The sequence below is a fragment of the Salvelinus alpinus genome, chromosome 6 (assembly GCF_045679555.1).
Source record: "Salvelinus alpinus chromosome 6, SLU_Salpinus.1, whole genome shotgun sequence".
NCBI classification, from domain to species: Eukaryota; Metazoa; Chordata; class Actinopteri; order Salmoniformes; family Salmonidae; genus Salvelinus; species Salvelinus alpinus.
The window spans coordinates 91069556-91085066 of NC_092091.1; the positions used below are offsets into that span (position 1 = coordinate 91069556).

At 43.9% G+C, this 15511-nt stretch overlaps 1 protein-coding gene across 3 annotated transcripts in view; it reads right to left on the minus strand.

The window, feature by feature from the left end:
* LOC139579571 (carboxypeptidase Z-like) overlaps positions 1–11242 on the minus strand; it is a 35466-nt gene extending 24224 nt beyond the window's left edge. The window contains exons 1-5 of one of the 3 annotated variants that reach the window (XM_071408326.1): positions 10845–11242; positions 5646–5678; positions 3253–3307; positions 2481–2664; positions 1329–1476 (exon numbers count right to left, since the gene is read on the minus strand). In XM_071408326.1, coding sequence (XP_071264427.1) covers positions 1329–1476; positions 2481–2664; positions 3253–3307; positions 5646–5678; positions 10845–10956 — 532 coding nt within the window. In that variant the 5' untranslated portion in view covers positions 10957–11242. The remainder of the gene's footprint in view (positions 1–1328; positions 1477–2480; positions 2665–3252; positions 3308–5645; positions 5679–10844) is intronic. The other 2 variants (XM_071408325.1, XM_071408324.1) reach the window with 2 other exon arrangements.
* Positions 11243–15511: the final 4269 nt, after the last annotated feature.

Here is a 15511-nt window from a genome sequence, read left to right on the forward strand (position 1 = left end):
TCATCCATGTCATGTTAAATTACTTGATAAGCTCTTTCAAATACATTTGTAATGCATTTAGGAACTAAAAATGCACTCCATCCTAACCAGCTTTTTAGGTATTTGTGAATGCTAAGACAAGGTAGAATGTATGTTTAACATGTTAAAATTCTATTTGTGTTACAGTACAGTAAAAACTCTGATTTTGTAAGACAGGGTAGAATGCATGTTAAAACTTCTTAGGGATCGGGGGCAGTATTCAGAAGTTTGGATGAATGAGGTACCAAAAGTAAACTTCCTGTTACTCAGGCCCAGAAGCTAGGATATGCATATAATTGGTAGTATTGGATATAACACTCTAAAGTTTCAGAAACTGTCAAAATAATGTCTGTGAGTATAACATAACTGATATAGCAGGCGAAAACCTGAGGAGAATCCATCCAGAATTTGTTTTGGGGGGGGGGGAGATGACACCATTTAAAATGCCTGTCTATGGGAAAATCAATGGAATACCTCCCAGATTGCAGTTCCTAGGGCTTCCAGTAGATGTCAACAATCTTTAGAAAGAGATTCAGGCTTGTTTTTTGAAAAATGAGCTAGAATTTGTCGTTTTTCTAGGTGGCTCCCATTTTGGCTGTAGTGTTGTGGCGCGCGTACTTCGTTATTTATCTCCGGTAATGAACATACTATTCTACGTCTTAAATTGTATCATTTATTTACATATTAGGGTACCTGAGGATTTATTAGAAATGTTGTTTTACTTGTTTGGACGAAGTTTCGGGATTCATTTGTCTGTATTTTGAACGAGGGAAACCGATGGATTACTGAGTCAAAGCGCGCCAACTAAACTGACTTTTTTGGGGATATAAAGAAGGACGATCGAACAAAAGGACCGTTTGTTATGTAGCTGGGACCCTTGTAATTGCAAAAAGAGGAAGATCTTCAAAGGTAAGTAATTAATTTTATCGCTATTTCTGACTTTCGTGATGCCTCTGCTTGTTTGGAAAATGTTTGTAATGCTTTTGTACGCGGGGCGCTGTCTTCAGATAATTGCATAGTAGGCTTTCGCCGTAAAGCCTTTTTGAAATCTGACAAAGCGGCTGGATAAACAAGAGGTTTAAGCTTTTAAACGATGTAAGACACTTGTATTTTCATGAATGTTTAATATTACGAATTTTGTATTTTGAATTTTGCGCTCTGCAATTTCACCGGATGTTGGACAGGTGGGACATCCCAAAGAGGTTTTTAAGATTCAATTTGTGTTACAGTACAGTAAAAACTCTTATTGCGTAATTATTGTATATTCAACATGTTTTTTTTTTTTACATGTACAATTCCGGTAGGGCTACCTCTTAACGGGGCCAACGGGTCGTGACAGCCTTCCTGTTCGCTGGCGAAGAATCGGTCACAGTCTAGGAAGTAAGGCCACGCCATGTCGATGCCCTCGAACGCGTGGCCACACCCCTTCCTCACCGCCTCACATGCACTGCGGCACGACTTTAGAAGAAAAAGAAGAAGAAGAAGAAGGGGGAAGAAGAAGAAGAAGGGGGAATATGAGGAGAAGAAGAAAACTATATTAATCCATATGAGATGGACACCCATCCTGTATCCAACCCCTCCAGCACACACACCTTGACTGGTGCTGGGATGGAACTAAATGTGCTAGCTGGGACACACCTTGACTGGTGCTGGGATGGAACTAAATGTGCTAGCTGGGACACACCTTGACGGGTGCTGGGATGGAACTAAATGTGATAGCTGGGACACACCTTGACTGGTGCGGGGCTGGAACTAAATGTGCTAGCTGGGACACACCTTGACTGGTGCGGGGCTGGAACTAAATGTGCTAGCTGGGACACACCTTGACTGGTGTGGGGCTGGAACTAAATGTGATAGCTGGGACACACCTTGACTGGTGCGGGGCTGGAACTAAATGTGCTAGCTGGGACACACCTTGACTGGTGTGGGGCTGGAACTAAATGTGATAGCTGGGACACACCTTGACTGGTGCGGGCTGGAACTAAATGTGCTAGCTGGGACACACCTTGACGGGTGCTGGGATGGAACTAAATGTGCTAGCTGGGACACACCTTGACTGGTGCGGGGCTGGAATTAAATGTGCTAGCTGGGACACACCTTGACTGGTGCGGGGCTGGAACTAAATGTGCTAGCTGGGACACACCTTGACGGGTGCTGGGATGGAACTAAATGTGCTAGCTGGGACACACCTTGACGGGTGCTGGGATGGAATTAAATGTGATAGCTGGGACACACCTTGACTGGTGCGGGCTGGAACTAAATGTGCTAGCTGGGACACACCTTGACGGGTGCTGGGCTGGAACTAAATGTGCTAGCTGGGACACACCTTGACGGGTACTGGGATGGAACTAAATGTGCTAGCTGGGACACACCTTCACTGGTGCGGGCTGGAACTAAATGTGATAGCTGGGACACACCTTGATGGGTGCGGGCTGGAACTAAATGTGCTAGCTGGGACACACCTTGACGGGTGCGGGCCTGGGGCGGTCTTGGCAGCGCGGGGCAAGGACGGAGCACCCCAGCAGACGGATGTCGGGGGAACACTCCCCGTTGAGGAGACCGTGGATCACAGAGAGGAGGAGGTACTCAGCTCCAGACTCCACCTCATGACGAGACTGCTGACCTAGGATGTTAGGGAAGATGGTCCTGGGGAGAGAGGAGATGAGCAATTCACCAATTGGTTGATCTGACGATCTGACGATCAGTCTGTTGAACAGTCAGTCAGTAGGTCAATCAATCAATCAATTAGTCAGTCAGTCAATCAATCTGTGAATCGGTCTGTCGATCAGTCAGTGAATCAATCAGTCAAGTAGATGAGAGCATATTGGTAATTATTTTTTCTCAAACAAAGTGTTTCTCTTCCATTTCCATGTGGGAAATATCTTCACCCTAGGGTAAGGGAGGGAACCCCCGATTGATCCTGGTCAAAGTACTGCACTATATAGGGAATAGGGTGGCATAGGGCCCTGGTCTAAAGTAGTGCACTACATAGGGAATAGGGTGGCATAGGGCCCTGGTCTAAAGTAGTGCACTATATAGGGAATAGGGCCCTGGTCTAAAGTAGTGCACTACATAGGGAATAGGGTGGCATAGGGCCCTGGTCTAAAGTAGTGCACTACATAGGGAATAGGGTTCCATAGGGGCCCTGGTCTAAAGTAGTGCACAATATAGGGAATAGTGTGGCATTTGGGATGCACACTCTCTATAGTAAGGGAGGGTAACCCGAAGACTCACCTGGAGTAGTCCAGGTCATTGCAGTAACCCAGGTTAATCTCTGAACACACTGCTGCTGTGGAGAGAGGAGGGAGGAGGGTTAGGGGTAAAAGGAGTAACCCAGGTTAATCTCTGAACACACTGTGGAGAGAGGAGGGAGGAGGGTTATGGGTAAGAGGAGGACACAACATTTCAGAACGTTCAGATAGAAATATGTTATGTAGAACAAACATGCCTCTGACATGTAGAACTAGGAGTCATGTCGGCTCTAGTCATGGCATTTCTATCTGCATTGTTGGACAACTGAACCTGGTCACACTTTACTGTCTACTTTGTTGCTGTTATTATGTTAAAGGACTTACTCAAGACCTAAGGGACTTCACCCAGCTAGCAGCACATTTGGATCCTTGGATGTTGTGGGAACGTACGTTTTTGGTTTCTCATTCGTTCTAAACATTTTGCCTGTTCTTGGAACGTAACTTTTTTAGGTTGCAGGGAGGTTCTGAGAACGTTGCAGGGAGGTTCTGAGAAAGTTGCAGGGAGGTTCTTTTTTAAAAGGCTAATTGATCATTAGAAAACCCTTTTTGCAATTATGTTAGCACACTTGAAAACTGTTGTCCTGATTAAAGAAGCAATACAACTGGCCTTCTTAAACTAGTTGAGTATCTGGAGCATCAGCATTTGTGGGTTCGATTACAGGCTCAAAATGGCCCGAAACAAAGAACTTTCTTCTGAAACTCGTCGGTCTATTCTTGTTCTGTAAAATGAAGGCTATTCCGTGCGGGAAATTGCCAAGGAACTGAAGATCTCTTACAACGCTGTGTACTACTCCCTTCAAAAGAACAGCGCAAACTGGCTCTAACCAGAATAGAAAGAGGAGTGGGAGGCCCCGGTGCACAACTGAGCAAGAAGACAAATACATTTGAGTGTCTAGTTTGAGAAACAGACACCTCACAAGGCCTCAACTGGCAGCTTCATTAAAATAGTATCCGCAAAACACCAGTCTCAACGTCAACAGTGAAGAGGCGACTCCGGGATACTGGCCTTCTAGGCAGAGTTCCTCTGTCCAGTCTCAACGTCAACAGTGAACAGGCGACTCCGGGATGCTGGCCTTCTAGGCAGAGTTCCTCTGTCCAGTCTCAACGTCAACAGTGAAGAGGCGACTCCGGGATACTGGCCTTCTAGGCAGAGTTCCTCTGTCCAGTGTCTGTGTTCTTTTGTCCATCGTAATCTTTTCTTATTATTGGCCAGTCTGAGATATGGCTATTTTTTTATTTGCAACTCTGCCTAGAATGAATTCGTTTTTAAATAACATTCTCTGAACGTTACAACGTTTTTTTAAATTAACAATACACATCTGTATTATCTCCTGAAGTGATATCTATATAAACGCTTTTACATCATCCCAGACAGACAGGTGACAGTACAGAACCTCCACCCCTACAGGGTCCTAACTAATGTTCCTGTCCTCTCTGAGACTACGGAGGTGTTCCTAACAGCACCCTAGTCCCTATGGTCCCTGGGCAGAAGTAGTGTACTATAGAGTGAACCGCCCTAGTCCCTATGGTCCCTGGGCAGAAGTAGTGTACTATAGAGTGAACCGCCCTAGTCCCTATGGTCCCTGGGCAGAAGTAGTGTACTATAGAGTGAACCGCCCTAGTCCCTATGGTCCCTGGGCAGAAGTAGTGTACTATATAGTGAACCGCCCTAGTCCCTATGGTCCCTGGGCAGAAGTAGTGTACTATAGAGTGAACCACCCTAGTCCCTATGGTCCCTGGGCAGAAGTAGTGTACTATATAGTGAACCGCCCTAGTCCCTATGGTCCCTGGGCAGAAGTAGTGTACTATAGAGTGAACCGCCCTAGTCCCTATGGTCCCTGGGCAGAAGTAGTGTACTATAGAGTGAACCGCCCTAGTCCCTATGGTCCCTGGGCAGAAGTAGTGTACTATAGAGTGAACCGCCCTAGTCCCTATGGTCCCTGGGCAGAAGTAGTGTACTATAGAGTGAACCGCCCTAGTCCCTATGGTCCCTGGGCAGAAGTAGTGTACTATAGAGTGAACCGCCTGCCATTTTGGGATGCACACAGACATCTATGTACAGGCTTGTTCCATCCTGCTACATTTGCATGTAAGGGAATGTGACTCTGTTAATAAAGGGTACTGGCAATAAACAACAAACATAATATGTAGACAATAAACAGAATATACAGACTGACAATAAACAGAATATACAGACAGACAACAATACATACAGATATATAGATGAAGACAAATCCACATGTGGTATGTACACTATAAGCTACAGTGCACTGCTATACGGTTCACGTGGACTGTCATACAGAAGATATATTTTACAATCCATATTTATATTTATTTATTTTCTGATAAGAATAAAAAGTTCAGTGAAACACTTACGTTTTTCTTCATCTGGACCGTTGTTGCATCTTCCTGCAAAACACACAACACATCACAACTGAAGTACATGTAACCTACTGCAGTGGATCAATAACCTCTCCTGGAGACCCCCCAGACTTTATGTAACCTACTGCAGTAGATCTATACCCTCTCCTGGAGAACCCCAGACTTTATGTAACCTACTGCAGTGGATCTATACCCTCTCCTGGAGAACCCCCAGACTTTATGTAACCTACTGCAGTGGATCTATACCCTCTCCTGGAGAACCCCAGACTTTATGTAACCTACTGCAGTGGATCTATAACCTCTCCTGGAGAACCCCAGACTTTATGTAACCTACTGCAGTGGATCTATACCCTCTCCTTGTGAACCCCAGACTTTATGTAACCTACTGCAGTGGATCTATACCCTCTCCTGGAGAACCCCCAGACTTTATGTAACCTACTGCAGTGGATCTATACCCTCTCCTGGAGAACCCCAGACTTTATGTAACCTAATGCAGTGGATCTATAACCTCTCCTGGAGAACCCCCAGACTTTATGTAACCTACTGCAGTGGATCCATAACCTCTCCTGGAGAACCCCAGACTTTATGTAACCTAATGCAGTGGATCTATAACCTCTCCTGGAGAACCCCCAGACTTTATGTAACCTACTGCAGTGTATCTATACCCTCTCCTGGAGAACCCCCAGACTTTATGTAACCTACTGCAGTGGATCCATAACCTCTCCTGGAGAACCCCAGACTTTATGTAACCTAATGCAGTGGAACTATACCCTCTCCTTGTGAACCCCCAGACTTTATGTAACCTACTGCAGTGGATCTATACCCTCTCCTTGTGAACCCCCAGACTTTATATAACCTACTGCAGTGGATCTATACCCTCTCCTTGTGAACCCCCAGACTTTATGTAACCTACTGCAGTGGTTCTATAACCTCTCCTTGTGAACCCCCAGACTTTATGTAACCTACTGCAGTGGATCTATACCCTCTCCTGGAGAACCCCAGACTTTATGTAACCTACTGCAGTGGATCTATAACCTCTCCTGGAGAACCCCCAGACTTTATGTAACCTACTGCAGTGGATCTATACCCTCTCCTGGAGAACCCCCAGACTTTATGTAACCTACTGCAGTGGATCTATACCCTCTCCTTGTGAACCCCCAGACTTTATGTAACCTACTGCAGTGGATATATAACCTCTCCTAGAGAACCCCCAGACTGTATGTAACCTACTGCAGTGGATCTATACCCTCTCCTGGAGAACCCCAGACTTTATGTAACCTACTGCAGTGGATCTATAACCTCTCCTTGTGAACCCCCAGACTTTATGTAACCTACTGCAGTGGATCTATACCCTCTCCTGGAGAACCCCCAGACTTTATGTAACCTACTGCAGTGGATCTATACCCTCTCCTTGTGAACCCCCAGACTTTATGTAACCTACTGCAGTGGATCTATACCCTCTCCTTGTGAACCCCCAGTCTTTATGTAACCTACTGCAGTGGATCTATACCCTCTCCTTGTGAACCCCCAGTCTTTATGTAACCTACTGCAGTGGATCTATACCCTCTCCTGGAGAACCCCAGACTTTATGTAACCTACTGCAGTGGATCTATACCCTCTCCTGGAGAACCCCCAGACTTACCATGTGTTTGATGTATTCCTCAGCTAACACAGCTGAGTCAACATGTCGACTAATCATCAAGTCCTTGACGAGGTGAATCAGGTGACATAGTTCAGGGATAAAACAACATGGTGAAAGGTCTGGGGGTCCCAGAGGAGAGGTTTATAAAACCACTGGCATAGGGTGTTATTGTGGTTCTATTGGTTCCATAGGGTGTTATTGTGGTTCTATTGGTTCCATAGGGCGGTATTGTGGTTCTATTGGTTCCATAGGGTGATATTGTGGTTCTATTGGTTCCATAGGGTGTTATTGTGGTTCTATCGGGTTCCATAGGGTGTTATTGTGATTCCATATGTACCATAGGGTGATATTGTGGTTCTATTGGTTCCATAGGGTGTTCTTGTGGTTCTATTGGTTCCATAGGGTGTTATTGTAGTTCTATTGGTACCATAGGGTGTTATTGTGGTTCTATCGGTTCCATAGGGTGTTATTGTGGTTCTATTGGTACCATAGGGTGATATTGTGGTTCTATTGGTACCATAGGGTGTTATTGTAGTTCTATTGGTTCCATGGGGTGTTATTGTGGTTCTATTGGTTCCATAGGGTGTTATTGTGGTTCTATTGGTTCCATAGGGTGTTATTGTGATTCTATTGGTTCCATAGGGTGTTATTGTGGTTCTATTGGTACCATAGGGTGTTATTGTAGTTCTATTAGTTCCATAGGGTGTTATTGTGGTTCTATTGGTTCCATAGGGTGTTATTGTAGTTATATTAGTTCCATAGGGTGTTATTGTGGTTCTATTGGTTCCATAGGGTGTTATTGTAGTTCTATTGGTTCCATATGGTGTTATTGTGGTTCTATTGGCTCCGTAGGGTGTTATTGTAGTTCTATAGGGTGTTATTGTAGTTCTATAAAGGCCCGGGGGTCCCAGAGGAGAGGTTTGAGGAGCACTGGGTTTAGTGTTTTAGTTGAAGCAACGTTGGTGAACAGACGCTAGTGGGAAGGTCAAACGTAAAACATCCCGTCCAGATAGAACATCAGACACCAACATAGACGAAGCGTCATCATCTGTGATGACATTTCCAGATACAGCGCCTTGAAAAAGTTTTCATCCACCTTGAAGTATTTCCTATTTTGTTGTATTACAACCTGTAATTTGAATGGATGTTGATTTGGATTTCATGTAATGGACATACAGAAAATAGTCCAAATTGGTGAAGTGAAATGAAAAAAAGAACTTGTTTAAAAAGAAGATTAAAAACACTAAAGTGGTGTGTGCATATATATTCATCTGCTATGAAGCACCTAAATAAGATCCGGTACAACCAATTACCTTCAGAAGTCACATAATTAGTTAAATAAAGTCCACCTATGTGCAATCTAAGTGGCACATGATCTATCACATGATCTCAGTATATATACACCTGTTCTGAAAGGCCCCAGAGTCTGCAACACCACCAAGCAAGCGGCACCATGAAGACCAAGGAGCTCTCCAAACAGTTCAGGGACAAAGTTGTGGAGAAGTACAGATCAGGGTTGGGTTATTTAAAAAATATCTGAAACTTTGAAGATCCCAAGGAGTACGATTTAATCCATTATTAAAAAATGGAAAGAATATGGCACCACAACAAACCTGCCAGGAGAGGGCCACCCACCAAAACTCACGGACCAGGCAAAGAGGGCTATAATCAGAGAGGCAACAAAGAGACCAAAGATAACCCTGAAGGAGCTGCAAAGCTCCACATCGAAGATTGGAGTATCTGTCCATAGGACCACTTTAAGCCGTACACTACACAAAGCTGGGCTTTACGGAAGAGTGGCCAGAAAAAAGTAATTGCTTAAAGAAAAAAATAAGAAAAAACATTTGGTGTTTGCCAAAAGGCATGTGGGAGACTCCCCAAACATATGGAAGAAGGTACTCTGGTCAGATGAGACTAAAATTAAGCTTTTTGGCCATCAAGGAAAATACTATGTCTGGCGCAAACCCAACAACTCTCATCACCCAGATAACACCATCCCCACAGTGAAGCATGGTGGTGGCAGCATCATGCTGTGGGGATGTTTTTCATCGGCAGGGACTGGGAAACTGGTCAGAATTGAAGGAATGATGGATGGTGCTAAAAACAGGGAAATTCTTGAGGGAAACCTGTTTCAGTCTTCCAGAGATTTGAGACTGGGACGGAGGTTCACCTTCCAGCAGGAAAATGACCCTAAGCATACTACTAAAGCAACACTCGAGTGATTTAAGGGGAAACATTTAAATGTCTTGGAATGGCCTAGTCAAAGCCCAGACCTCAATCCAATTGAGAATCTGTGGTATGACTTAAAGATTGCTGTGCACCAGCGGAACCCATCCAACTTGAAAGAGCTGGAGCAGTTTTGCCTTGAAGAATGGGCAAAAATCCCAGTGGCTAGATGTGCCAAGCTTATAGAGACATACTCCAAGAGACTTGCAGCTGTAATTGCTGCAAAACGTGGCTCTACAAAGTACTGACTTTGGGAGGGTGAATAGTTATGCACGCAAAAAGAATCTGTTTTTTGGTCTTATTTCTTGTTTGTTTCACAGTAAAAAATATGTTGCATCTTCAAAGTGGTAGGCAAATGATACAAAGCCCCCAAACAATCTATTTTAATTCCAGGTTGTAAGGCAACAAAACAGGAAAAATGCCAAGGGGGTGAATACTTTCGCAAGCCACTGTAGAATGTCCGACACCAACACAGACGAAGCATCAACATCTGTGGTGACATTTACTTTTACATTTTTTATCAAATTATTTTGCACTTATAATGGGATACTGAGGGTTGGACTTAAAATACTAGTAACCTGAATTGAAATACGAGTAACATGACTTGAAATACTAGTAACTTGACTTGAAATACTAGTAACTTGACTTGAAATACTAGTAACCTGAATTGAAATACTAGTAACCTGACTTGAAACACTAGTAACCTGACTTGAAATACTAGTAACCTGACTTGAAATACTAGTAACTTGACTTGAAATACTAGTAACTTGACTTGAAATACTAGTAACCTGACTTGAAATACTAGTAACCTGACTTGAAATACTAGTAACCTGACTTGAAATACTAGTAACTTGACTTGAAATACTAGTAACCTGACTTGAAATACTAGTAACCTGACTTGAAATACTAGTAACCTGACTTGAAACACTAGTAACCTGACTTGAAATACGAGTAACATGACTTGAAATACTAGTAACCTGACTTGAAATACTAATAACCTGACTTGAAATACTAATAACCTGACTTGAAATACTCATATTGAGTTTGAGTAAATGTTTTATTTTTAAATGGACGGCGCACATTAAAGTTTCTATACAGAAACCCAGCCTAAAACCCCAAACAGCCAAGCCATGCAGATGTAGAAGCACTGAGTAGCTAATCTGGATAAACCGCTAGGCTGTAGCAAACAAACACAATCCACTTTTATAACATCACATGACAAACAAAAAGACAATTGTCTCAGAAACGACCTCATAACTTACTTCAATAGCTCCATGATGTATAACCAGCCATGAAGATGATGAATGAATACAGTGGTACTTTACCCAAAGCGGCGTCTCCAGGCTGGCAGAACCGTTGAGGGGCACACCAGCGTATCGGCAGGACATTGAAGAGGATAAAAACGGTTAAAAAGGTCTTATATTCCGTTGTGTCCATAGTGATGTGGCAGGCTTGGTACGGAGTGGAGCGGGTCTGCTATACACTCCGTAATTACACTACACTACCTACCACAGACTAAATTCCTCAGGCTCTCTCTCCTACCTCCCACAGATGAAAAAGTTCTCTCTCTCTCTCTCTCATTCTCTCTCTCTGTCGCTCTCTCTCTCTCTCTCGCTCTCATTCTCTCTCTCTCTCTGTCTCTCTCATTCTCTCTCTCTCCTACCTCCCACAGTTGAAAACGTATTCCTCTCTCCCTGTCTGTCTCTCTCCCTGAACCCCCACAGCAGGAGAATCAGGAGAACTCTCTTCCAGTAGATCATATTACAGAAGACATCCAGGGTGTGTGTGTGTGTGTGTGTGTGTGTGTGTGTGTGTGTGTGTGTGTGTGTGTGTGTGTGTGTGTGTGTGTGTGTGTGTGTGTGTGTGTGTGTGTGTGTGTGTGTGTGTGTGTGTGTGTGTGTGTGTGTGTGTGTGTGTGTGTGTGTGTTGGGGGGGAAGACAAAAGAGGAACATGTCCTACTGTGTATGTTGAACGGGTGGATTAAATGTAAAGACCTCTTGGTTTATACTTTGTGACGTCAGAGAGAAGAGTCTCTTATTACTGGAAGCAGTCTGAGGAATTTCAGGTCTGTGTGTGTGTGTGTGTGTGCATGGTGTGTGTGTGTGTGTGCATGGTGTGTGTGTGTGTGTGTGTGTGTCTCAGTGTCTTGGCAGTATATTTAGTCCCAGAGAGGTTGTCCAGGAGACAGTGGAACTTAAAATGGAAAACCACAATAAAAGTCTGTCCCTTCATCCCCCAATGACACTACCAGCCAGGTTAAATAAAACATTTAATAAAAACAAACTTTTAACCTCTTCATTTTCTTGTTACTTACAACCTCATGCTAATCGCATTAGCCTACGTCAGCTCAACCGTCCCGCAAGCGACCCACCGATCCCGAAGAAGTTTTAACCACTTGGTATTTAATGAATAAAAATGAAATCTATCTTTACTTTCACACATAGACGTTTAGCCCCCCCGTCGTCGTAAACGTCAGATCCATTTGGGACGCAACCTTAGTCATCACAAAATAACATCTAAATAATCTGACATTTTTACAGTTAATAAATAACTACAGAAACAAGTTTTAGATTCACGTCTTTATAAAACTAAAGTTCACTCTGCCTACGAAACACACACACTCACTGTCAATACAACTCAATGTAAAACTAGTGTCCATTGATAACAGGGTTAGGACCCTCTGTATAACAGGCTGGTAAAAACAGCTCTGAAGACCCTCTGTATAACAGGCTGGTAAAAACAGCTCTGAAGACCCTCTGTATAACAGGCTGGTAAAAACAGCTCTGAAGACCCTCTGTATAACAGGCTGGTAAAAACAGCTCTGAAGACCCTCTGTAAAACAGGCTGGTAAAAACAGCTCTGAAGACCCTCTGTAAAACAGGCTGGTAAAAACAGCTCTGAAGACCCTCTGTATAACAGGCTGGTAAAAACAGCTCTGAAGACCCTCTGTATAACAGGCTGGTAAAAACAGCTCTGAAGACCCTCTGTATAACAGGCTGGTAAAAACAGCTCTGAAGACCCTCTGTATAACAGGCTGGTAAAAACAGCTCTGAAGACCCTCTGTATAACAGGCTGGTAAAAACAGCTCTGAAGACCCTCTGTATAACAGGCTGGTAAAAACAGCTCTGAAGACCCTCTGTATAACAGGCTGGTAAAAACAGCTCTGAAGACCCTCTGTATAACAGGCTGGTAAAAACAGCTCTGAAGACCCTCTGTATAACAGGCTGGTAAAAACAGCTCTGAAGACCCTCTGTAAAACAGGCTGGTAAAAACAGCTCTGAAGACCCTCTGTATAACAGGCTGGTAAAAACAGCTCTGAAGACCCTCTGTAAAACAGGCTGGTAAAAACAGCTCTGAAGACCCTCTGTATAACAGGCTGGTAAAAACAGCTCTGAAGACCCTCTGTATAACAGGCTGGTAAAAACAGCTCTGAAGACCCTCTGTATAACAGGCTGGTAAAAACAGCTCTGAAGACCCTCTGTATAACAGGCTGGTAAAAACAGCTCTGAAGACCCTCTGTAAAACAGGCTGGTAAAAACAGCTCTGAAGACCCTCTGTATAACAGGCTGGTAAAAACAGCTCTGAAGACCCTCTGTAAAACAGGCTGGTAAAAACAGAGCCATTGTTGCCAGGAATGTGAGGTATGTTACTCAGGGAGCCATCTGAGGTATGGGGGGATACCTTAAGGACACATACATACACACACACACACACTCAAACACACACACATATATATATACACACACACACACGAACACACACACACACAAAAAAACACACACACACACACACTCCAAGTCGGTACCCACAATTCCTCCACCGCGGGGGAAAACACAGGGGACTTCTCAGACTGTAGAAACAGCTTCCATGTTTCTTGATGAGAGCAGCTCTTGGACTGTAAGCCTCGTATGAATGTCCTGCTTAATGTAGTGTAAGGCTCGTATGAACGTCCTGCTTAATGTAATGTAAGGCTCGTATGAACGTCCTGCTTAATGTAATGTAAGGCTCGTATGAACGTCCTGCTTAATGTAATGTAAGGCTCGTATGAACGTCCTGCTTAATGTAATGTAAGACTCGTATGAATGTCCTGCTTAATGTAATGTAAGACTCGTATGAATGTCCTGCTTAATGTAATGTAAGACTCGTATGAACGTCCTGCTTAATGTAGTGTAAGGCTCGTATGAACGTCCTGCTTAATGTAATGTAAGGCTCGTATGAACGTCCTGCTTAATGTAATGTAAGGCTCGTATGAATGTCCTGCTTAATGTAATGTAAGACTCGTATGAATGTCCTGCTTAATGTTGTGTAAGACTCGTATGAATGTCCTGCTTGTTACGAACGCCTCTATGAAGAGGGAACGCAACACCCTGCTACAACTCAACTCTTCGTGAAGTGAAAGAGGTACTCTTTACATTTTGAATGCTTAGCAGGACAGAAAATTGTCCATTTCACTCCATTATCAAGAGAACATCCCTGGTCATCCCTACTGCCTCTGATCTGACGGACTCACTAAACAGAAAACATCCCTGGTCATCCCTACTGCCTCTGATCTGGAGGACTCACTAAACAGAGAACATCCCTGGTCATCCCTACTGCCTCTGATCTGGAGGACTCACTAAACAGAGAACATCCCTGGTCATCCCTACTAGCTCTGATCTGGAGGACTCACTAAACAGAGAACATCCCTGGTCATCCCTACTAGCTCTGATCTGGAGGACTCACTAAACAGAGAACATCCCTGGTCATCCCTACTGCCTCTGATCTGGAGGACTCACTAAACAGAAAACATCCCTGGTCATCCCTACTGTCTCTGATCTGGAGGACTCACTAAACAGAGAACATCCCTGGTCTTCCCTACTGCCTCTGATCTGGAGGACTCACTAAACACACATGCTTCATTTGTAAATTATGTCTGAGTGTTGGAGTGTGCCCCTGGCTATCTGTAAACAATTAGACTTTTATTTTTGATACTTAAGTAACTTTAAAATCAAATACTTTTAGACTTTTACTCAAGTAGTGTTTTACTGGGTGACTTTTACTTGAGTCATTTTCTATTAAGTTATCTTTACTTTCACTCAAGTATGACAGTTGGGTACTTTTTCAGCCACTGGGTGACCATGGTAATATGAGGGTCAGATTGTGAATTTAGTCAGGACTCCAGGGTTAAATTTAGTCAGGACTCCAGGGTTACCCCTACTCTAGTACCCTGGGATCTGTAGTGACCTCTAGTACCCTGGGATCTGTAGTGACCTCTAGTACCCTGGGATCTGTAGTGACCTCTAGTACCCTGGGATCTGTAGTGACCTCTAGTACCCTGGGATCTGTAGTGACCTCTAGTACCCTGGGATCTGTAGTGACCTCTAGTACCCTGGGATCTGTAGTGACCTCTAGTACCCTGGGATCTGTAGTGACCTCCAGTACCCTGGGTTCTGTAGTGACCTCCAGTACCCTGGGATTTGTAGTGACCTCCAGTACCCTGGGATCTGTAGTGACCTCCAGTACCCTGGGATCACCCTACACAGGAAAATACATACTTTTTAGACCAGAAGAAAGACTTCCTCCTACTGGCCCTCCAACACCACTTCCATCAGCATCTGGTCCCATCCAGAGACCAACCCTGCTTAGCTTCAGAAGCCAGCAGTGGGATGCAGGGTGGAATATTGCTGACATACCAGCCTATGTAACCTTAACCCTCCACAGTGTAACCTTAACCCTCCACAGTGTAACCTTAACCCTCTACACTCTAACCTTAACCCTCTACACTCTAACCCTCTACACTCTAACCTTAACCCTCTACAGTCTAACCTTAATCCTCTACACTCTAACCTTAACCCTCTACACTCTAATCTTAACCCTCTACACTCTAACCTTAACCCTCTACACTCTAACCTTAACCCTCTACAGTCTAACCTTAACCCTCTACACTCTAACCTTAACCCTCTACACTCTAACCTTAACCCTCTACACTCTAACCATAACCCTCTACAGTCT